Source organism: Mesoplodon bidens (genome assembly GCF_964165515.1).
Source record: "Mesoplodon bidens genome assembly, chromosome: 4".
NCBI classification, from domain to species: domain Eukaryota; kingdom Metazoa; phylum Chordata; class Mammalia; order Artiodactyla; family Ziphiidae; genus Mesoplodon; species Mesoplodon bidens.
Genome location: NC_138160.1, coordinates 59,412,748 through 59,438,645, shown reverse-complemented (window position 1 = coordinate 59,438,645; position 25,898 = coordinate 59,412,748). Strand labels below are relative to the sequence as shown.

Sequence of the window (25,898 nt, the reverse complement as noted above, 5' to 3'; positions counted from 1 at the left end):
TGATTTTGTGAACTAAGTTTGCATCAGCAAGGGGCAGCAAACATTTTCAGAGATGCAGAAAATCTGTTCTATGTTCCTGGATATTTCTCACCAGAGCGTCATCCCTTATTCGTAACACTAACTCCCCAACGTACAGAATCAATAAATATCTTAGCGGCTTTTTAGCAAAGCTTAAAAGAAAAGTCTTGAAGGCCAGCATAAGGAAGAGTCCATTTTAATGTAGCTGTAATGCCTTTACAGAGCAGCCAGTTCGGAGATGTGCTTTGTGGCTCATGAGAAAGGGAGAGCCCCTCCTCCATTGGACTGGGGTGGCGGGGTAGAAGGGGCAGGCTCATGCAAGCAGCGTAGCGCCATCTTGTTTCCCAAACCAGAGTACTTACTACAGGGATGGAGCAGAGACACTGATTTAGACAGTGAGAGAGACTGAAGGAGGGAACGGCCACTGTGGAGCACACCATCTACAGAGCAGGGACAAATCCTTTACCGTTATAATCCGGAAGAGTGAAGAAGCAAAACTAGGTTGCAAAGGGAGATGGGCCAGATATATACAGGGGAAAACTAATGAATACATATCTCCTGAAATGTGGAAATATCAGTGTTGAACCCGAGACTATCTTGTAGGTAACAGAAAACCTACTCTGAAGAATTCGAAGACTTTTATTTTATTGCCATTAAATATTCTTCAAATTAAGTCATGGGCAGAAAGCATTACCCTTTTTGTATACAGACTGAGGTGTCAGGAGAATAAGCCATATATCCGAAATAATCAAGCTAATAAAGTAACAGAATCAGACTCAGACAACTGGACAAAGTCTAACAGGATTCCATCCATCAGTGCACAACAATTTTCAAAAGTACATTCACTTCGCTCCTCAAATGTTTAAATATAGAGCACTTTTGTCCATCTTGGTGATGCTGTAATTATCATTTTAACATGGAGAATATTCCTTTCTATCTAAATCCATGATGTACCCAAGGGAAATATAGGATTGGATTTTGTTTTATATATAAAAAGCATTAAATAATAAAGTTGCCACCATTGTACTCTTGTCCCCCTCAAAAACAACAACAACAAAAGCATGATAAATGATCGTAAGTAACCCTCTGAAAGTGACAAGAAAGAGAGGACATCACAAATAAGTATAAAAAGGACTGAAAGACTATCCTGTCTCTGTATATCTGTATTATATCAATAGCTCATTTACGGGAATTTTCCACTGAAAAAGGAAGACTTGGACTCTGTTCAAATAGAAAACAATTTTAGAACTATTCAAAACTCATTGAGAGAGGATTTATAACAACACAAATGTCAATTTACCTCTGATTAAGCAGATTAAACAATGAAACATTAGAATATGTCTTTGAAGTAGTCAAGCTTTCACACCTGTGCTTTGATCACACACACACAGTTAAAATTATTTTTTCTTCCTTAAGAGCTAATTTATTCTTCACAGTCCTATGATTTTGACTGACCTAAATGATGTCACTCCAAATGTTTGCTACCATAGAGGAATATCCACTGGAATTTTTGTACATTTAGTGTGTAGCCTCAACCTAAATTGCCTGTTTGTAATTCTTACCTTCTGGAGAGTGTCAAACTTCATCCAATAGCCCTATTTTTAAACATACTGTCTAAAGACAAGCTTTTCTTCACAGGAATTGATTTCTGCTTTTTATTCTTTCTAATTCAAATGCGAAGATTTAAGGAATGTATGTAAAGCAAAAATACCCTCCCTTGTTCATTAAAGAATTCATAAATCAGCCTCTTTCCCCTTATAAACTATCCATTTTTCTCTCAGTCGTCTGAGATTTCAAACAGCAGAACTGTCGGAATGTAATAATCAGAGATACTACAGATATAAAGGCAAAGGCACCATTTTGCACTGCACAGAAGACTTAAAAGTGTTTTCCAAATAGTTACAGTACAAAGTTAATTCCCCATCTCTAAGACTATCAGTGAAAAGGTATCAAAGCTGCCATTAAAAGGAATCCCAACCTAAACTAAGGTTAGGGAGACCTGGAGATCCTAGAAAGAATTATGGTATTGAAAAAACATCCAGGGGGCTTCCCTGGTGGCGCAGTGGTTGAGAGTCCGCCTGCCGATGCAGGGGACACGGGTTTGTGCCCCAGTCTGGGAAGATCCCACATGCCGCTGAGCGGCTGGGCCCGTGAGCCGTGGCCGCTGAGCCTGCGCGTCCGGAGCCTGTGCTCCACAACGGGAGAGGCCACAACAGTAAGAGGCCTGCATACAGCAAAAAAAAAAAAAAAAAAAAGAAAAGAAAGAAAAAACATCCAGGGCAAAGTCAATCCTCTTCTACTCCTGTCCCCTCAAGGTAGTTGTCTCCTTTCTTTCTCTTGGTCCTTTCTCTCCATCTTCCCATTCTAAAAATCAAAACTGACATTTATTATCAGTCCTGTTTTCTCTTTCTCCAAAAAGACATCCCAGAAAGAAAAAGGAGAAAAAATGCCTTGTAGCGCTTCTTTTGTATTTTATGTATTTTGTCTGCTACATTCATTCAACAAATATGGATTGAACATCTCCATACATTAGACATTGTTTTAGGATGGCAGGTCCAAGGCACAAAGATTATGCTTTCACTGTTGTTCCACATGGCATAAGGATGCAAAAGAATGGCAATGTAACAAAGCAAGAATAAGAAAAAAGGAAAGGAAAAGGAGTAAAATAAATCCTAGTTTAAATATTCTATGCTGAGAAATTGAGAATACTTAAGCACATCTCTCACTTTCTGAGTCTTCTAAGGCTCTTAAGGATAATAGACAAAAAAAGGCATCATCTAATACATTGACAAAAAATTTGTTATAATGCTATGTATTACAGATTGACATTAATACTTCCAAATACAGCTTTAAATGTAATTATTACATAACATATGGTACACAGAAAGTGTTAAATAATTACATTCCAGAATTAAGTTGAAAATTGGGGTAGTGGTTAAGAAGGGCTACAAGGGCAACTCTGAGTTGCCATATTGTTCTCTTTATTGATCTCAATTCACTTTTGAAAATTCATCAAGCTATATGCTTATAATATGCACCCCTTTCTGCAGGTATACTATATTTCAATTAAAATTTTATTGTATAAAAGTTGTATTTCTGATTGCTTACATTGGCCACAAAAAATGTTTGAGATATATTTACTTGTGTTTCAAGTATGTTCTGTTATTTTAACTTTCTAAAGTCCCTAGTTAAATAAAGAAATGAAGACAATCCATTTTGCAATGCTTTTGCAACTGTGAGGAATTGGATTATTTCAGCAATTTATATGTAGGACAAAAGTAACTTTTATAATTTCCTTAAATAAAATTCTCTAAAGCCCTCACAATAAAGAACCTAGAATAAATCGTAGTTTACACTGTCCTTGAGGAAAACATTTTATTCAAAAAAAATAAGGCAACAGAGAGGTGTGTACATATCTGTGATTTCATCAAAATCAAATTTATACCTTGTCTGATATCCAATGAGAAAAGGATTTTGCTAAGCTTAGAAAAATCAATAGTGAAAATGAAATTGAAAATACTTGCCTGCTGCTCTTACATACTTTATGCACTTTTACTAACTGAAAATCCACTCTAGAAAAGAATGCTTTCACAGCCAAATGGTAACCAATGCTTACCTTCAGCTGAATTGCACACTGTAAAGTCACGGATCAATCGAGTTTTTCCTAAAGAAATTTTGGGTGATGAGCAGGAATAAGAACGTGAGCGGACTCCAGAAAACAATGATTCCTAAAAGAAATCATAACGAAGTGTAAAAAAAATTCTATGGAAGACTTGAAAGTATGTGTTCATCATCAAAATCAGAACCTTTAAAAAAAGGATTCAACTTGAACATTTCTGAGGTAATCTTATTAATGATTTGTTTCTGTTTGCCTCTCACAACTTTAAAAATGTTATTGTCTTTTTAATGCTTTAGTAAACTTGAGCTTTTGGGAATAGTTTCTATATTTCCTATATACTTTAGGATACAATCATGACAATCCAACCATGTTGGTTAAAAGTGAAAAATCAAGTCACATGACTTTCTCTGCATATTCAATGAGTTTGACTTTTTTTTTTAACCTGAGTTGTCACTTATTTTTGTTAATTTAAACTGTAGCATTTAAGCAAAATTCCGTATTAACTGAGATCTCTATACATAATTATTAGAAGGTAGAGGAACAGTCACCTAAAATGACAAGTTTTTAAAAGTTCCTAATGGCTATTTAAGTTTGTAATGTTAGCTGCAGCCTCCAGGAAAGAATGCATCAGGTCATTACACAAATCCTTCTAGTCTGTGCTCATCTTTCAACAGACCTTCCATCCAGCACTTCCTGGGATTTTGCTTGAATTATCACTTATTTATATATGTTCAATTTTATTTCTTTTAAATGACCTGCTATTTTTTTTCTGTTTTCCCAATTACCTATTATTTCTATTATTATATTGGCAACATACATGAAAAATGCAAGATGGATAGATAAGTTAAAAAATACTTTGCTTACATGTTCTAGAAAATTTAAATGAATACACAATAGAATGCCACTAAAGCCATTTATGGCACCCAAATCCCATGCAACAGAGGCCTAGTGGCCTTAAGATTGATGCCCACCCCCATTCATTTTTAAGATACCACTTAAGGTTACAGGTGAAAGAAAGTGGTGCAAAATGTGTTACTAAACTTAAGCCATCAGCAACGGTTCTTCTCACAAGCACTGTTTTCTTCTTTTCCCTAAGTGAAAGCACATGGTTGCGCTAGGCTTACGGTTTAGTTGAAGAGCCTGGAGGAAAGTTGAAAACAGAAGCCTGACCCTGCTTCAAAAGGTCTTAAGCCATGGCTCCCTGACTTACTTATTGGGAAAGACCCAGTGGGCCCGGATGTCAGAAAGGCCAACCCGAGTTGTCCTATAACCCTAACAGTGAGTTGGCCACAAAGGGCCCTAGCCAAGTACCACCCTCTGCATTTAAGTCATGCATGGTAATCATTTTTTATAACAGGGCTTTGAAAATTATCCAGAATTCTTTGGCAAAAAGTTACACAGGGTAATTACAGAGGCCAGGCAAGACATATTTTATAGGACAGATTCTTCTTAAAAGTGAACAGCATGGAACTGTTTCACAAAGAATTACTTTTCATTCCAAGTAATGATGAATTTTTCACAGTTCCATTCAAAATGCAAATCTGAGAAGTAGCTACATTAACAATCATACCTATTTCTTATTATCCAGAAATATCACATGACCTTTAGGTTCAGAAGATTATGACAGCTCCACAGAACTCAGAGCTGAGGGAAGGGGATTCAGGATCTGGGGTCAGAAGGCCTAGATTTGAGTTCTGACTCTATCACCAAGCTTGGGCAACGTGGACATCTAATCTCTCCAGAACTTCAACTGATCAAAAATTAAAATAAAAGTACTCCTTATATCCTAGGTGAGTTATGAGAAAATTAAACATTTTATATAAAAGCATGTTTTGTATATTGTAGAGAACACTACAAAAATAAAGCATTACCCTAACCACCATATGTTTGTGGTATGAGACGTCTGGGAACAGCACACATTGTTTTATAGTAGTAAACTCGATTGAAAAAGAAGACAAGTGGACAACAGAAATCAAAAAGAAAACATAGGTCCAAACAGAAAAGGGCTTTCTCTGCAAGACTGGAAGAGTTTAGTCTTTTAAAAAACCACAACAGGGCTTCCCTGGTGGCGCAGTGGTTGAGAGTCCGCCTGCCGATGCAGGGGACACGGGTTCGTGCCCCTATCCCGGAAGATCCCACATGCCGCGGAGCGGCTGGGCCCGCGAGCCATGGCCGCGGAGCCTGTGTGTCCGGAGCCTGTGCTCCGCAACAGGAGAGGCCACAGCAGTGAGAGGCCCGCGTACAGCAAAAAAAAAAAAAAAAAAAAAAAAAAACACAACAAAATGAAATTCCAATGCGAAAATGCCAATGACAGAAAAGCTGTCTCCTATGGAAAAACTGACAAAGTCTATGGTGTTCCAGATGAGTTCATGCAGCCAGGAACGCTCAACAAATGTCACCTCTGCCTTAGCAATATTATTTACCTTAACACCAGTGCCAAGTAAAATTTTATGTGTGCAAAACAAGTTTGATCACTTAAACTCACTTCATACTACCAGCTTTTCTCTTGCTTAAGGGGTGATGGCAGAAATCACAGTATAAAATGGTAAATTTTCCAAGTATGTGAAAGATTATCTGTATTGGTGGTGATTCATGAAAACAAATCAGCCATTGTAAGTAAGGACTATACACATTAGAGTGGGAGAGAGTAAAAAGGCAAGCTCAGGCAGCTCATGGGTCTTCAAAAAAAAAAAAAAGTTTACACATGTGACCATAACATAATTTGTCTTTCAGAGATGGGTGGATTTAGACAACATATTTTTCAGGCTTACAATAAACCAAATTAATACCAATAAGAATACCTTCAGCTGCAGACTACTTGATAAAGAAAGTGATTCAGTCCTGGAGATATTAAAATCTGGTTCAGTGCTGGTCTCAAAAGAGTCCAATTCATCCCCACTAGGAATGCCGGTTCTCGAGGAACTCTGAGACACTGGAGTGTAGCAAATGCGCGACCGCTCGGAATGCCCCTCTCCTTCACTGTCAGCATCCAGGGCATCAAGGCTGGAACTGGATGGAGCACAAAGTAAACAAACAACTAAATCACCAAGTAAGACAGAGCCATGGGTTTCTTTTTCTTTCTTTTTTTTTTTTTGGCTGCATTGGGTCTTTGTTGCTGCACATGGGCTTTCTCTAGTTGCGGCGAGTGGAGGCTACTCTTCCTCGTGGTGCACGGGCTTCTCCCTGCAGTGGCTTCTCTTGTTGTGGAGCACAGGCTCTAGGCGTGCGGGCTTCAGTAGTTGTGGCATGCAGGCTCAGTAGTTGTAGCTCACGGGCTCTAGAGTGCCGGCTCAGTAGTTGTGGCGCACAGGCTTAGTTGCTCCACGGCATGTGGGATCTTCCCGGACCAGGACTCAAACCCGTGTCCCCTGCACTGGCAGACGGATTCTTAACCACTGTGCCACTGGGGAAGTCCCGAGCCATGGGTTTCTATTTCTCTGAATTCAGATTTTCTCACTGGCATCAGCTGCAATGGGCACCCGTTTAATATCTAACAAAATTCATGCTTAAGTGATTTTTATTGTTTTTTTTCTCCCCCCAAATAGCCTCTTTTTAAACAAGATTTTATGTTTCCCCAAATGAACATTTCAACCTAGCAAAAGCCACTTCAAGCGCTCTAAGAAACAAAAGCCGGTTCAAGTTAGTACTATCCTCACGATTTTTGCTTTGTAAATATAATTATTACAAGCCCCAAATAGCTACCCTTCAAATATTAAAAACACAGACAAAACAGAGCCACTGAGCTGTCGGGGGGGTGGGGCAGGGGAGGGCCTTTGGGGCAATTTGGACATGAAAAATACCACGTGGCATTTCCTCTTTCACCCCTGGACAGCACAGGAGGGTGGAGGCACACGTAAGAAAACAAGGAGAGACGTGCAAAGATCTCATCCCAGAGTTGGTGTCAAGAAATGGGTCAGGCACGAGTCAAGTGAGGTTCCAAATATGTCACATTCAATTATCATTTTTAGAGATTTTAAAAAAATGATTCCCATGAAACTTACATGTCAGAAACAGGTGGTGATTCTGCTTATCTACTGCTTTTCTTTCCTCATTTAACTTTGATAACCATAAAATGAAAAGGCAAGAATTTGACCTTGCACATTCCTGGCTCCTTCCATCCATCTACCTTTTAAACCACTCAAAGTTTGAGGCCGAGGGCTTCCACAGGCATGTTAATGCACAGTGCATTTTTTTTTTTTTTTTTTTTTTTTTTTTTTTGCGTTATGCGGGCCTCTCACTGTTGTGGCCTCTCCCCTTGCGGAGCGCAGGCTCCGGACGCACAGGCTCAGCGGCCATGGCTCACGGGCCCAGCCGCTCTGCGGCATGTGGGATCTTCCCAGACCGGGGCACGAACCCGTGTCCCCTGCATCGGCAGGCGGACTCTCAACCACTGCGCCACCAGGGAAGCCCCCACAGTGCATTTTTAAATGTATTTTTTCTTTGGTTGTTACAATTCTGGAGTTAAAATTTTAATAACAACACAATAAACCATCTTGATTTTGAAATACAAAGAACCAGAAACAGACTTCAAATTTGGTTATTTTCCTTAAAAAACCATAGGCTATTTAATGGCCACTGAATCTCAACTTAATAAATTATATGGCATTTGGAACAGAGATCCTACCATATATGTCTCTAATCCAAATACTCAGACTCATCTCTAATCCTTGAGCTATTTCAGGGTCCCTCCTGGGCACCAGCAAACCCAGCAGTAAAGGCCATGATCGTCACCACTGAGGATTTCCAACGTTGGGTTTTCTCCTTGGAGAACTCATTGAGGGCCTCCACCTTGACCTTGAGGAGGAGAGGACAAATTGGAGGTGGACCTCACACTTTAATTCAACTCCTAAAGATGGTGGAGAGCATAAAGTTATTTCTCATAAAAAAAAAAAAACTAAAGCTTAGTTAAGAAAACCTTTCTGGTAAATGCTGATGCACTGAGTATTACAGTAATGTAACTATAAATATTTTAAGGTGCTATGTAGGTTCCTTAATTCAGTGATAATCTGAGGGCAGAAAGAGACCCGGGGTGGGAGTGGAGGGGAGATTTGCTGATGTCTTGTGCCTCTGCATTCGTCTTTCAACTTGTGATCGCCATACTAGTGAAAATTAGTTCAAATGGTTGGCTGCCTACGAGAATATCATGTTTTAACACAAGCCTTTCCAGTTATATACAGCATTTCTCCATCACTATGAATACACCCTAGAAGTATTTTATTTTATTCTTTATACTATACTTTAAAACATTCCTTTTTCTATTCATTCAAATTGGACGAATATTTTCCTTTGTTAAGCTATTAAACTAAGATATTTGGTATCAGTGATAATATTCTTCAGGATTACCTCTAGGTTTCTCGTTTTATAACCATTTTTCAAAACCCCATTAGTGGGATATGAAATAGATTCAATAGGTTGTGACCACAATTTTCTTTTCAAATAGTATAGAATAGAAAAAAGCAGAATACATAAAATAACATGTGGAATGTAACGTTTGTTTAAATTTTATGTGTGTGTGTGTGTGAGGGGAAGGTTCATGGTGTTACAAGGATTTCTTTTTTAAATGAAAAAGAAATTCTTTTTTTCTTTCAAGAATTCTTTGTAAGACAAAAAAGGTTTAAAAAAACGTAAGTTTTAAAACAAACACTTGTCTTTTATCACCAAATTTTTGTTACATAATTTTTTAAAATAAATGCTGCATTGCTTATTCTCCCCTCAGTTTTTATTGTGAGCCCCAAAATTTCTCCTTCATGAGAAGTTCCCAGCCTCTGGGAATAAATTCACTTATTAATGAATTGGGTGCATTTCACTTTGGGTTCATTATCAATTGTTCCTTGTCTTCCACCATGACACCCACTGAAAGGAGGGTCCCACGGCCATCCCAGGGCCAAGATGGAGCTTTCTGGGGAACTCAAGTCCTTTCTCCTCACTCCTTTAGTTTTCAGAGGAGATGGAATGTACAGGAGGTAAAGTCAGAAGGGACCATTTTCTCATAAGACATCATCATCCTCTCCTTATTCCCTCCCCCTACACCTGAGCTATGACATTTTTACAGAGGCTTCAAATTACCTTTACTCAAACTGGACAGTTTTTCTTATATTCAAATCCATCTGCAGCAGTGAGACGTTTAAATGTCCCAGAGAAGACCATGATCAGAAAATACAATTTAGATATCCTGTGAATATTTGCATATGCAGTACAGACAGCCCATCTGGCTTTTCCTCCTTTTCGCTAGAGAAGCTCCTATAAAGAACTTATTCACCTCTTGAGATCTGGGTCACAAACTCAACAGATCTTAAAGATCCTGCCAGAATGCATTAATCACATGGTTCAATCTGTCTTTGCAGAGCTCTGTAGAATCTTGCCTTGACCGTCAGCCTCTGGTCCCAAGCAGATTTGTGGAGAGCCCAAAATGTCCCATCAGTTCAATTTGCAGCCATGACCATGCAAGTGTCTTTAAAACCATAATTCACACAATAAAAATCTAGAGAAAATCTTTTATTATTTATGCACCAGACATTACTCTTGGTACCGATATCTGTTAAAGTTTTATAACCTTAAGTTATTGTATATCAGTGAAAAGTGGAGCCCAGTGATTGGCACCCAGTGACTGCTGCTTCCTCTCCCTTTCACTCCTTTCTGATTAAGCCTCTGTAGAATATTCATTCAGATAAATATTTATATACACACATAATGTGTGTGCATTCTATTTTCATTTTGATTCATAATTTTATGTGTAAAACTAGACATATAATCAGAGGTCTAAGACATGAGGAGAAAATAAGCTATTTCCTAAGGAAAGTAGAGAGTAGGATAAAACGAAATCAGTAAAAATGGGCCTATTCCCTAAAGAAAACAGACAACAGTATGAATAGATAAGACGTGAATACAAAGGTACAGGGTCACACACACACATACACACACACACATATATAAATATGTACAATCATATCCTATACAGTAAAACTATTGTTTTAGTGACATTTTTACACATATAAGAAACAGTATAAGGTAACTATAAGTTTCAGAGCATAAAAATAAAACAAACACCCATGAGCCCACTCAACTTGAAATGAACATTGGCCACACCATTGTTTTATTCCTTCTCATTCTCTACATTGCCCACTCAACGTAACAACTATCTTAAATTTGGGGATTTTTATCCTCTTCATTCTCATTTATGACTTCCTTATTGCTTAAGCACATTATACATGCCCTATATTAACAGATTGTTTGATTTTGCATTTTATAAAAGTGAAATCTAACTGAAGTATTTTGTGGCTCCTTTATTGTTCCACTTCATGTTTCTAAGTTGCATATGATTACGCATGTAGATGTGGTCGTAGTGAATTCATATGCACTATTGTACGGTATTACATTGTGTAACTATAGTGTAATTTATCTATTCATTCCCCACCATTTGGGCTATTTCCTACTGCAATAAATAGTCTTATATATGTCTCTTAGGACACAGAAGTAAAACTGCTGGGTCATAACATATATGCGTATCCAACTTTATAAGGAAATGCCAAAGTGTTTTCCAAAGTTATTATACAATTTTCACTCCTATGAACTGTACACAGGAGTTTCTATCGTATGCATTTTCACCAAAATATGGTGTTACACTTTAAAATTTTTGCTTATCTAGTAAGTATTAAATGGTATCTCGTGGTTTTCCTCTATTATATTTTTGTCACTTTTCTTATGTATCTTACTTTCAAGTCGAGGAATATAAGAACCTAAAAGGGGGCAAATTTTGATGTAGAAATAAAAATGGTGGGGACAATAACAATAAGAAAATAGAATTTTCTAAGTCCTGCTACAAGGTTCTTTGATTTTCTACATTTTCCCTCTAGAATGTAGTACCTTACCTTCTTTTCTTTAGATGACTTTGTTCCTTTTCAAATCCATGAAGACCAAAAGAAAGATTCAAACTGGAAGCATATGAACTAGATGGTGACATGAAAGACGGTTGGGCTTCGGTGTGTGATGTGACTTCTGTGTTCTCATTTGGTGGGTACATGCCAGCGCTGGTTTCAGTAGGAAGCATGGGCTTGCTACTCTGAGGCCCCAGAGTAGAACCCATGGATTCAAGGCAAGTGTTTTCAGTGATTCCCTCTATATTAATATAGTTAATATCCAAATCACCAACCTGGTAGTTGAAAGAAAAATATTTGCTGAGCAAAGAATAAAGTTTTCATAATTTAAAAACCTTCCAACTTATTTATCCTTTTTTGTTTGTTCTTGTTTTTGTTTTGCTTTATGTAAGCAGAGAATTCTTACATGCTATATTTTTGTTCACATGGTTGCTATCCCATAATTCACAAAAGGAAGAAGACTGAGCATTTTATAAACTTTATTATAAAACCAGAAACTGACTATGCTTTTAACATTTTATGAACCACTGACTCAAAAGAGGGGAGATGTTTTAAATACCTGAGAGAAAAACTAAAGAGTAGGCATTTTAGCTTATAAAATAGTTTATAGGAATCTGGGTAACCAAGTTAGTGGTGGTCACATAAATCTGAGTCTCTCAAACAAAAAGAAAACCAAATAAAGCTACATAAGACATATGGATTTAGCATAACTAGAAGACAGATAATGCCCCAAACTTTAAATTACCTGTAAATAATAAACATCAAATCTCAGCAAGAAACCTGTCATATACTTGCCATAAGCCTTTGCATAAAGTAAGGGCAGTCTGGAAAAATCTGCATGGTAGGGAGAACAGGGAGCTAGTGGAGGGCCTAAGACTGATCTAAAATCATCACCAGGAAGAGAAAGTACAGTTTCCTCTGGACAGTGTGAAAAAAAAAGTCCCAGTTGATCAAAGCGCTTGCTCTAAGGAAGGGGTTTAAAAGTACTGGTGATCTGAGGTGGTGGTCATCAAAAGGCATCACTTCTGGGGGAGAAGACAGTAAAAACGAAGAGAGTAACACCATTTAGAAATAAGACAGTGAAGGGGAAAAGAAGCAAAGGGGGAAATGTAGGGCCCTAAATCAACCACCATCATAATAATAATTTACTAAGGCAAAAACAATGAAGGAATGCTAGTGAGTGAGAGTCAAATCAGTAACTGGATATGTACAAAGACTCAAACTATCTCCTCACAAGATACACAATATTTTTTTTTAAAATAGTAATTTTACTGAAAAGAAACTTGGTAGATCAAAGATATCACCAGTAATGGGACAAATTATTGTCATGTGCCTCCTGATACAATGCACTGAGAAGAACATGACATCACCTCTGTAATATTCCTGCCAATCACACATAACCTGAATCTAATCATGAGGAAATATAAGTCAAACCAAAACTAAAGGACAGTATAGCAAAAAACAAAACAAGCAAACAAACAACAACCTGGTCTGTATTCTTCAAAATTATCAATGTCATAAAAGACAAAGACTAAGGAACTGTCCCAGCTTAAAGGAGACTAAAGAGACACAACAACTAAATGCAAGACATGTTATTGAATTTTCTTTTGCTACAAGGAACATTATTGGGACAATTGACTATAATTGAATAAGGTCTGTGGACAGCTAATAGTACTGTGTCAATGATGATTTCCTGATTTTGGTAACCATATGTGCTTAAGTAAGAGAATATCCATGCTTTTAGGAAAATACACCATGAAAGACTGAGGGGTAATGGGGCACCATATTTTCAATTTACTCCCAAATGTTTACTATTTATATACATAAGCATTTGCATGTACATACACACAATACATACTTAGAATAATAAAGTAAAATATGGTAAAATTTGGAGATTTTTTTGATAAAGAGTATAGAGGGATTCTTTGTACTGAATTATGCAGGCTTGAAATGATGTCCAAATTAATTTTTTTTCAAAGTAGTTTACCTGACAGAGTAATTTTCAAAGTAGTTTTTGTCATGTGAGTTTCCTCATTAAATAGGCTGATAACCTTGAAAATTTATGGGAAACAGCATCATAAACAAGTTAGCAATCTTTTTAGGCTTCTGTGCCAGGTTGAAGGAGATGAAAATTAGATAAAGTTCTTTCCAGATATTGCTAGAAATTATTTTTGATATGCAGATTTTGGACTCCTTATTTTGTCCTTGCTATTCAAATGGACACAGGAACAGTAAAAGAAATGATGTAACTATACTACACCGATATAGTGAAGTTTGTGATTTGTATCCAGATTTTGAGTTTTGTTTTCAAGGCACAAATTCAGCAATCCTCTTCCTCATTTCAGTTTATCAATCAGGCTGTTCGTATTCTCTTTAAATGTATGATTCACATTACTAAAGCAATATTTCTCTCACTCAAAGTATTTCCAAACAGAAATTGTATCCTAACTTCATCTTTGGTTTGGGAAGTTTTGCATTTTTAATGTATTTTAGAACATATAAAGACACAGTTTGCCTCCACATAATGTCCAGTCAAGTATAATTTAAGCTACTTGAAGTAAATGGAAGTGCTGCAGTATTCACTGAGGCTGAGAATGAAAAAAAAAAAAAATATATATATATATATAAGGACTCAAATGTATTTCATTTAAATGCTGAGAAAATACAGCAACAGAATAAAACCTTTAAAATCAGAATGTGGCTAGAGCACAGTAAGTCCAATTACCTTGTATCTTCAAAGACTGTCCCCCGAACTCCCACTTTGTCCTAAACTCTGTGTCTCACCTAGATTTCTATAACTAGGGCTGACATTCAGCTGCTTTATACCAAAAAAAAAACTATACCAGTTATTTACAGCTGATGCCCATTCTGATTTATTGGTTCTTCTGTCGTTTTGAATATCATTCCAATCTATGCCATTTATACTATGCATTTAATGTAACAATGTTTCATAACCCAAAGGAAAAAGCAAAGACATTCAACCAATGGGCTGAAATTGAGACCTACTAGACATGAAAAAAGTTTATATCAGAGAAAACATCGGTAAGTAATAGGGTTCAATATATGCATACTAACAATAACAACAACAAAGGGTAAAATAGATTACTGCTCAATGAACATCTATATAGTGTTTCTTATGTAGGAATTAGGTTTTAAAGCCGGGGGTAAAGCAGAAATTGTGTGCTGTCAGAATTATTCTTGAAAATCCCTTAAGTCTCTCATAAATTAGGGCATGCAGAAATTTTCAGATCTATAACTATACTTTAATTTTTATAAATATTAAAATTTGAGGATCACTGAACTAGAGAAAAGATCAAAGAATAAATCCATATGTAGATGCACATTCAAACCATCTGCCTGTATGAGTTTTAACTCACACATCTCTATTAGGGAATGGGTGGAGAACTCTAAAGGGTTCCAGCTTCCCTACAGCAGGACACCATTCTGTTTTAATATTAAAGCTCTATAACCTAAGTACACGTTAACAGGTGTGTTGTGAGGATTAAGCAAGTAATTTATGTGACAGCTTCACATGGGGCTGGCATCAAGCTCTGGCTCTTAGTGTTTGCTGGATTTGAATATGAATACTGCTTAATCAGGTCAGAGAAGAAATTGGTCTCCCAAATGTCATGTCCAGTTTTGGCCTCATGGATGAGCCCTCACACTCTTCTCCTTGAACGGTGTCCTAAGACTCCTCCCACAGTGCTTCTCGGTGGGAGCTATGGTGTGCTGTGTTCTGAAGGAAGGACCTACGTTAAATGCTCATATGGCGAGATTTCACAGCAACATCACCTGGGCTGTGCTTAGGTGGAAATTTTCAGAGGAACACAGTGACGTGGAATGTATTTCTCACATGCTCAGGTTTTGAAAAGAGGGCAGATCCCCCTAGTAACATCACTCACACCTTACCTGATCTATCACCATGCAGTTAGCATAGACTTCATCACCGCCATTCAGCATGTCAGAAAGCCGGCCAGCAGCAAGGAACGTTGGGGAATGCTTGGATTTTTTGAGGACATCAAAGGAACGATCTAGAGGAAAAATGGAAGCAGGACAAATAAAGTAGAAGGAATTTATTTTACAGTTAAGCTTTACCTTCTTAATCAAACCACAAGAAAAAAATCAAGATGGCATTTTGCTGTCTCCACATATTAAGATCAACACTGCAAATGAATAGTTCTAGATAAACAAATATGTGCCCATTTCAAGCAGTATTTTTCCAATCATGAGAGATGCGCATAAAAATCAGTTAGGTTTTTAGCCTTCAATTCCTAACACTAAACTAAAACTCGTTTCACTTAATAATGTGGAAGCATTAGTGGTCATACTGTGAGCCTCGGATTCCACTGAAGTGTTCAGACTCCAGACCCTTTACTCAAGGACCCAAGATAGGACACAGTCTAGCAGTTCATTGCCTGCTGAATATGCATAATCTCATTCAGAAAGAGTTTTGCTTCTATTTTAACTACAGAAATGTTTTTGCTTGCTTCCCATGTTATCAGGTTTCTTCCAAACAGATGAAGTTGCTCAAAGTTGAGTCCCAGAGAGTTGAGATGTTACTGTATTTGTGGGGAACATAAAGTTGAAGGTAATAAAACACAGTCAAGCCAGAATGCCTCATTTCTTGTGACTCTGGCTAACTTATTTGATCTCCAAATACCTTTACAGAGTTTTCTCATCCGTAAAAGCAGATAATTATTATGCTTTCTTCATAGTGCAGTTATAAGGATTAAATGAGTTCAGATATGCAAAGCACTTAACACATGCCTAGCACTTAGCAACTGCTCAATAAATATTGTCACTATTATATTTTATGTTTTGTTATTATTAATGGTGATTTTACCACTTTCAGTGTGAGGTACAAGGTTATTAATACTAATCATAGTATATTATACTAATAAGAGATTCTTAATATCTGTAAATGACTTTACTAGGGTAGATTGAAAGTTATATCCATAGCAAACTCATCCTCACTGACATTCCAGTACGTTTTCTTGAGTAGGTACAAAAGGGATAGTGTTACGTCTATTCTATCAGAAATGGCACTAATCCTACCACCTGTCTTATTTATGTCATGGCTTAAAATCCAGGTAAGCCTGTGGGAATGAGTCAAGAAATGGAAAAACATTAATAACTATTGCGCTAATGTAACAGGAGTAAAAAAAATCTATTCTTTCCTGGAAAGTCCTAGGTGACATTACAAAATTTACATACAAATATGTATGAACCAAATGGCCCAGGCCTCAGATTCTACATCTAAGTACACCTCTTCTCCACAGAAGAGTCAAGTGAGATTTAATTAAGCTTCTTGAGGAAATATACAATGTAAAAGGAAAACATTGTTTATAGTATCTCGTTTTATCAATTTATTTAAATAGTTAGCAATATAACATACAAAGCCCATAAATACTTCATAAGTATAATTTTTATGATCAATTACTATACATTTTCATTCTAATTACAAAAAATAAAAGCATGTTCTAAAAGGTATAAATCAAGAATCTGACAAACCCAATGTGTTCTGAAGAAAATACTTGCTCATTTATCATTTTCCAGAATGTTTGAAAAACAATCATAAATAACTCAACATGGCCCTCTGAACTGTAATTAATCCAGCTTAACTGCTCTACAACATCTTAAGTTCACAGACTATAAAACAGCTGGCTTGGGAGGCTGGTTGTGCCCCTTTTTAACCATTTTGATCATGGCTAAATTAAGACTTCATTGATAACTAGACTATCTTAAGAACTAACAATATACTCAACAAAACAATTGCAAACATTTGATGGATTTTAAGAACACAGAATCAAATGAAATATTACCCCAAATTTTCTGGCACCAGTGAATGTACTGGCCAGTTACCCAATATTCAAGTTCTTAATTACCAAGAGAGCAAGTTCTGTATTCAGAACTGACCCTCATATCTCAAGGATGAGCAGGACCAGGAACTACTTCCTTTTTCACATACACAGGTAAAAGTCACTCGGATTCAACTTTTTCTTCCACAAACAAATCTACCTAGCCCAATATAGCAGATCAGAATCTATAAGGAGATCATACACGAGCAGTTAAATAAACTTAAAGATGGTAGAGTTACTTGGACCAAGTTGGGGTCTAATTTGTTTTCTGCATGATTAATTTGATCAGTGTTTTAGAAAATGATGGAATTTTTTTACAAAGATCTATAATCTCTTATCTGTGATTTTGAAATCTAGAAATCTCTGAAAATCAAAACTTTTTTCTTAAGTTTGGTTCAAAAATATATTTGTTGGCCTGACCTGAACTCACATGGTGCCCTGTAGAATCCCTGTTTATCCCACTTGGTATGAACATTCATACATTTTGTTGCAGAAATACTACCATGCTAGATGATGGCACTGCCCTAGTGTATACTATGCAAGTCATATCATATATAAGCACTATGCCAATAAGATCTGAAAATTCTGAATTCCAAAACAAATATGGTCCCAAGAGTTTCAAAGAAGAGACTGTAGATCTCTATAAAATTAACCATAGTACATATTAGACCAGTATTTCCCAAGATTTTGTTATTCCTCTACCAAATTCAGTTTTGCCATATCTTTAGATCACCTCTATATTATATTCTCTAGTAGTTGTTTTTAGATTGACTCACCAGTTTCCTTTGAAAAAAATAAATTTTCATAGAAATACCTATTCTCACTGTAAACAAAAAGCCAGTATTTCCTGTCAAAAGCGGAAGGGAATTATACATACTAAAACAAGGGAACACAAAACAATGAAACTACATTCTGACTAAACACAGTTGCCTCTCAAGCTGAGAGTCTACAGGGCCTGTTCTCTGTCATAAAGGGAGAGTCTGAAGGATGTGAGAGGTGTTAAAGAGGCAATGGTGCCAACTGACTTCCTCCTTGAATCAGAAGGTCAAAAGAAAATGGAAATGGAAATACCTACCTTACTATGTGACTCAGTGTCATCTAGTGTTAGGCTGGGACACCATCTCCAAGATCAACAATGCCCAGAAGAATTTACCCTACACTTTGGACAACTTGCCTAGACCCTGTCCTCATCCTGTTACTTAGGTAATGACAGTAAGTCTTGGTGGGGGAGGACACAGCTGTACAAAATCTTAAGATAGTAGTGGGAAGGGAAAATCTTCCTCCTCTCTAGATCTGTCATCTAAAACCTGCCATGTAGATTTTCTGTGTCACTCATTGCAACTATTTATAAAACTGGCTCCCAAATCTTGTGCGGGTATAACTCTCTGGAGCATCCATAGCTTCCACTTGCCAAAAGGTACCGAAAAATAGTAGGATCTAAAAGTGAACACAGGGCTTCCCTGGTGGCGCAGTGGTTGAGAGTCCGCCTGCCGATGCAGGGGACACGGGTTCGTGCCCCTATCCCGGAAGATCCCACATGCCGCGGAGCGGCTGGGCCCGCGAGCCATGGCCGCGGAGCCTGTGTGTCCGGAGCCTGTGCTCCGCAACGGGAGAGGCCACAACAGTGAGAGGCCCGCGTACAGAAAAAAAAAAAAAAAAAAAAAAAAAAAAGTGAACACAGACTAGCAACCAAAAGATGACACAGACTTACTAGACTTCCACTCCTTTATTAACTTCAACACTAGTCACTGCAAATAATGGGCTTCAAACCAGCAGAATAAGATTTATTGTGGAAAGAAAATAAGTCTTAAAAAGTACCTTCAAATAAACATCAGCTACGTATATTAAAGTGGTTAACGCTCTATTGTGCTTCAGCCCAAAGAAAAAGCACAATGGTTTCATTAAAAAAAAAATAAAACTGATCTTTTCAAGATTTTCAAGATATATGATTTCATTACTTCCATATGTAACCATTTTAGTAGCAAATTAAGTGAAAAAGTATTGCCCCCCCCAAAAAAGTGTCCTTCAGGTATTTCATCAATGACCATATAGAAATAATTTGCAATTAAAAAATCAGCTTTTTGTCTTAAACGAATGCTGTTTTGTAAATAGTTCGTCTTAGCAAAAAGCTAATCTTACAGTTTTGTTGATAGTATGAATTTTTAATATTTGGTAAACCCATATTTCAAAGATGGTAAAAAAGTAACTAAAACTCAACTCCCATCCAGTAGCTGCCAATTTTAAATTAGTGAAGAGTAATGTATGGCAGTAATTGAGAGCCAGGGTCCTGGAATGCTTGGATTCAAAGCCCTATTCCACCATCTATTAGCTTGGGTGACTTTGGGCAAGTTACTTAACCTCTCTGTACCTCCATTACCTGATCTATAAAATAGGAATGATAATACATCTCTCTCATAGAATTGTTGTATGGATTAAATGGCTTAACATTTTAAGTGATTAGAACACAATCTGACACAAAGAAGGATTTTAATCTGACACAAAGTAAGCACTACGTAAATTCTTGCTATTATTATACAAGTAAATGAGGTTGTATAGTTTTGATACTTTCATGTAGTTTTGCTTCTTAAAAAAAAAAAGATTTCAAATTTGGTTATAACTTTACACATTTAAAACTAACCCAAGGCAACTGGAATGCACAAAACATTCCATTTACTACACCAAGAGCTTTTAAAATGTTTTAACTCTTATTTCAGACTCAGCTAATGTTAAGAAACTTTGAAAAGTCCATCCTGAACAAAGTAACCAAAAAACAAAGCCAACCTGCCCATAAAATTTACCTCCAAGGATGTAAGGATGAGATCTTACGAAATGGGAGAGATTATAAGAGTGGGACGAAAAAAGCATAAAGTCAGACAATCAGAGACAGCATTTCTCAAGAACAAAGGAAATATTTCAGAAACTACTGATGTTCTGACATGATGAAGTGGATTCCGGCCAGGTTCTCCCTGCAGAATGCTTAGAGGATAAACAGTAACTCCGAGGGGATTCCCCATCTCTCCCCCCTCCCATTATTCTCAGGACTCTGTAATGTGATACATGGAACTCTACAAGGACTCCCTGAAGGAGAAATTTTCATTAGCATTTCCTTGCTATAATAGACGCTCTAGTTAGGTGACACAAGAGAGACAACTGAAAGTAAATACATTTCACCCAGGGAAGGAAGGAGAATTAGTCACCCGTAAGGAGGAGAGGGAAAGGCAGATGCCTCCCCCATTCTCCGACATTTACACCTATCCCAACTCTGGCAGGAAACAGTTAATAGCAGCGACCAGCCTACGGCCTCTGCAACCTGATTTCTAATGAAATCCAACTCTCCCTCAAGAAGCTAAGGGCCTAGTAGCTAAGGGAAAACGTGGCCTACTTGCCTGGTTATGTAAGAGACCCACACCCAGACATAAACAAACCCGGCTAAGGCAGCCTTCTGCAAACCTGCCGCTGACCTGGTTTGGCCCACTCTGGGTGCCAAGCTCTTGCTGTGAAAGGCAGGAAAGGGCCTCTCAGTTCAGACCTCTCTTGTGTGTACATGTGTCTCCTTCTCTCATTCATTTTTGTTTTAAACCTAGAATGACTAACCACCACACAAACAGGTAAGGCTGACTTTAGAGTCCAATTCCCAGCACTGCACTGAACCCACGCCCATCACGGTCACCACTGCTCTTCCTATTACAGAAGCTGGTAGTCAGTTCTCAGGCCTCACGCCTTGTGTGACCTACAGCAGCCTTTGATATAGATGATCGCCCTTTTGCCCCTTTGTCTCTCTCTCTCTTCCTGCCTTTCCTTCTCAGTCTTTCTAGACTTCTAGATTTGGCAAGTTGCAGTGCTCCAGGGTTAATCCTCAAACGTCTTTTCCTTCTCTCTGCACTCATTCCTCAGGTCACCTGACAACATGGCATCACGTACCATAATATAATGATGACTCCCAAATTTTCACCTCCAGCCTAGCCCTCTCTCCTATATACAACTGTCTCCTTGGTATCTCCACTGAGCTGTGCAGCAGCCAGGTCAAGCACAACAGGTGTAAAACACAACTCTCCATTTTCCCTCCTACACTGGCTCCTCTCAATAAATAGCAACTCTTGGAGTTGCCTTGACTGTTCTCTCTCACAACTGAACAGATGCAGAACCTGACCTTTCCTCATCACCTCCACTACCACCCAGGGCACACCACCACCATCTTCCTGCCAAGACTATTACAAGGTACTGTCTCCTCACCGGTCACCTTGCATCTGATCCTCTGTCCTAGTCTCCACAGTGTAGACAATACACTCCTTTCACAGAGGAAATCAAATCATGCCATCCTCTGCACAATTCTCCAGTGGCTTCCCACCTCACCCTGAGTCAAAGCCAAACTTTATGACAAAGGATTAATCTCCAAAATTTATAAGCAGCTCATGCAGCTCAATAACAAAAAAACAAACAAACCAATCCAAAAATGGGCAGAAGACCTTAATAGACATTTCTCCACAGAAGATATACAGACTGCCAACAAACACATGAAAGGATGCTCAACATCTTTACTCATTAGAGAAATGCAAATCAAAACTACAATGAGGTATCATCTCACACCAGTCAGAATGGCCATCATCAAAAAATCTAGAAACAATAAATGCTGGAGAGGGTGTGGAGAAAAGGGAACACTCTTGCACTGCTGGTGGGAATGTGAATTGGTACAGCCACTATGGAGAACGGTATGGAGGTTCCTTAAAAAACTACAAATAGAACTACCATATGACCCAGCAATCCCACTACTGGGCATATACCCTGAGAGAACCATAATTCAAAAAGAGTCATGTACCAAAATGTTCATTGCAGCTCTATTTACAATAGCCCGGAGATGGAAACAATCTAAGTGTCCATCATCGGATGAATGGATAAAGAATATGTGGCACATATACACAATGGAATATTACTCGGCCATAAAAAGAAACGAAATTGAGCTATTTGTAATGAGATGGATAGACCTAGAGTCTGTCATACAGAGTGAAGTAAGTCAGAAAGAGAAAGACAAATACCGTATGCTAACACATATATGTATGGAATTTAAGAAAAAAAATGTCATGAAGAACCTAGGGGTAAAACAGGAATAAAGACACAGACCTACTTGAGCATGGACTTGAGGATATGGGGAGAGGGAAGGGTAAGCTGTGACAAAGTGAGAGAGAGGCATGGACATATATACACTACCAAATGTAAGGTAGATAGCTAGTGGGAAGCAGCTGCATAGCACAGGGAGATCAGCTCGGTGCTTTGTGACCGCCTGGAGGGGTGGGATAGGGAGGGTGGGAGGGAGGGAGACGCAAGAGGGAAGAGATATGGGAATATATGTATATGTATAACTGATTCACTTTGTTATAAAGCAGAAACTAACACACCATTGTGAAGCAATTATACTCCAATAAAGTTGTTAAAAAAAAAAAAGCCAAACTTTAGCACAACCTACAGAGCCTAACTGAACTTGCCTGGGCCCCCATTCCAATACTGGGGGAAGTTTCTCGCACACTCAAGCAATCCTTGGACACCAGCTGAGCGTCCTACAGCTCAACTCAACTCTGACACCACCTACCCGGAGACAGCATCAGATTCCACAGGTTAAGGGTTCAATCCTACAAGGTGCCGACCGCCTCCCACAAACTTCAGACGCCAGTCACAAGTCGAGGTTGTCACCAGTACTTCTGATCAACTGGCTGATAATCCGAGGTCCCCACGACTTCTTCCCCGGCTTTGATTAATTTGCTAGACCGACTCAGAGACCTCAAATAAACATTTTATTTACCAGATCACCAGCTTATAATAAAAGGATCTAACTCAGAAACAGCCAGATGGAAGAAGTAATATAGGGCAAGGTATTGGGAAAGATCGATGAGTTTCTATGCCCTCTCCTAGCAGGCCAGTCACACAGCACCGCCACGTGTTCACCAACTGGAAGCTCCCCAAACCCAGTCCATTTGGGGTTTTGTGGAGGCTTCATTAAATAGGCATGATTGATTCAATCTTGGCCATTGGCGATTGAACTCAATCTTCAGCCCCCATCCTTTGGTCGAAAGTCACCTCATTAACAAAACAAAAGCACCTGTATCACTTTTAGCACTTGGGACATTCTAAGGATGAAGACCAAATATTATTATTATTTTTTTATACAGCAGGTTCTTACTACAAATATTATTTCTTATTATAACCAAAATATCTCAATTACATAACCTGCCCATCCTCCACCCTCAACCAACCTGTCTGAAGTCTGCTGCCTATTCTCCTCTTTCCAAGTTGGCCTTGCTGTTCTGTGCCTCAGGCCATTTACACCTGCTGTTCTACCGGGACTGCTTTTCTCCTGGATGCTCAGATGCCTTGCTCCCTCCCTTACTTTCTTCAGCTCTCTACTCAAATGTTATCAAAGCGGCTCTCCCTGACCATTATATATATATATCTATCAAATAGCAATCCCCTAAGCCCTGTCTTATTTTCCCCTACACCATATAACATCACCTAGCATATTATGCATTTATTGTGTATTGTCTGACTCCTTCTACTAGAATGTAAGCTCCAGGAGAAGAGCGACTTTGAATGCTTTGTTCACTCCCCCAGTGCCTAGAACCAGGTCAGGTACATAGTAGATACTCAATAAATATTCTCCGAAGGAGTGAATACTTTCTCATTAAGAAAAGAACACAAACTTTGTACCAGGTACAGCTAAGAAACCATCCTCTTCTGGTCTAGTAAACTTTCCTCCAATTCTGAAGGTTTTCTTGTTGCCCAGCTGTTCTTGTGCTACTTCAGGCTGTGAAGGGAGTGTCACTTTCTTATTTCTCTCATTCATTCGCCCATTTACTCATTCATTCTCTTTTTCAACATTTACTGAGTGTCTACTGACTACCAGTCACTATGCTACCTGGCCCTCAGCCTCCATCTCTGACATCCTCAAATTACAGTCATCATGGACAATCCCCCAGGAGGTCCCCTGGACAATCCCCCAGGAGGTCCCCTGCCAAGACTCTAAACAATCAGGAGGCTGTTCTCCTTCTCCGGGCTCTTCTTGTCTGTTACCTCTGTGTTTTGTCCTGTGTTGTCTACCACATTTCAGCGATGAGAGTTTCATTTTGCCCCTGCTGGTAGAACAAGTAACTTTCCTGGTTGGTGTTTGAGCTGAAAACAGAATCTCCCATCGGGCAAACCACCACACAGATGCTAAGCACTTCCTGTGTGACACCATCCGACACACCCTCTGTAGCAGTAGCCCAGGAATATTACTTCTTAATCTCTTTATACAATAGCAGGTAGGTTACTTTTAAAGGAATAATGGGATGATCAGGCCGATTTGCAAAGTAAAGGTACTGGAAGAAGATGATCAGGAAAAAAAAAACCATTAAAAGGGAAAGAGTAGAAGCAAACTACTAGGTACTTGAAGAGTAAGCATCTATTGGACACCTGTACCGTATTGGGTACTTATACTGGTTAATATTACTATTATAGCTATCACAAATATAGCACTTCCTATGAGCAAGGCACAGTATGATTTTTATACATGAACTCGTTTGATTCCCAAAACAACCCAGTAAAAGCTGTACTATTTGTTATTTCCATTTTGCAGATTAGGAAACTCTGGTGCTATTTAATTAACTTCCCAAGGTCACACTACTAGTAAATGGCAGCTCTAGATAGGCAGGTACTCTGCTAGGTAGTTCAAAGTACTTTATTTAATAATGGGAGTTACTGAGTATCCTATTTTGAGCCAAAGAAAATGGTATTTGAGCAATGCCTGGTATTTTCCCATTAGGTTTCATTAATCGGTTACAGTGTGACTTGTGCCTCGGTGTATTCATTCACTTCCTGGGCCTGTGCTATCTGCCCCTGGAGATCTACTGCCAGAATATGACAATGTGAGTCTTGCTGAGAAAACATGCATGCAACAGAAAATACATGACTTCATCTGGGTTACCCACACAACACTATGCAAGATAACCAGGAAAAAACTGGGAAGATACACTAAGATGTTAACTGCTATCTCTAGGTGACGTGGCACAGGTGGTTTTTACTTTCAACACTTTACTGTCTGTAATTTCTACATTTCTAATAGCCATTTTAACAACTAAAATAAGAGGAAAAAAACAAGTCATGGTTTAAAAACTTGCCTCCTATTGTCAAAGAACGGCTGTAGGGTCTCATGCAAAATAGGTTATCAGTAAATAACTGTATCAGATAATACACATGTAAACATATTAGCTGGAAATGTTTTACCCAAGAGTACCTAGTATTGTTTTTGCCCATCTGCTAACCTCACTCTCCATAACCACAGGAGGTATTATTATGTTCATTTTGTAGATAAGAAAGTTCTGGTCCAAGGAGGGTGATTACCCTCAGACGTTATTAATTGATAGAAGCAGAACGCAAACACAGCACCGACAGAGACATCCTTTCTCGTTGCAGCTCACTACCTCCCAATTTCCCAAATTCAAAGAGCACTTTGCCAAATTCTGAAATGTACAGATAGTCCTTTCTCCCCCTGGTCTGAGTGTG

The 25,898-nt window shown here is 38.3% G+C and overlaps 1 protein-coding gene across 10 annotated transcripts in view; it reads right to left on the bottom strand.

Moving 5' to 3' along the window:
* ARHGEF28 (Rho guanine nucleotide exchange factor 28) overlaps nt 1-25,898 on the bottom strand; it is a 314,507-nt gene that overhangs the window by 97,673 nt on the left and 190,936 nt on the right. For 8 of the 10 annotated variants that reach the window (XM_081232412.1, XM_081232406.1, XM_081232411.1 and 5 more), the window contains 5 exons: nt 15,421-15,542; nt 11,506-11,786; nt 6,439-6,646; nt 3,635-3,746; nt 381-458 (listed from right to left, as the gene is read on the bottom strand). In XM_081232412.1, the coding sequence (XP_081088538.1) occupies nt 381-458; nt 3,635-3,746; nt 6,439-6,646; nt 11,506-11,786; nt 15,421-15,542 (801 nt within the window). The remainder of the gene's footprint in view (nt 1-380; nt 459-3,634; nt 3,747-6,438; nt 6,647-11,505; nt 11,787-15,420; nt 15,543-25,898) is intronic. The other 2 variants (XM_081232410.1, XM_081232407.1) reach the window with 1 other exon arrangement.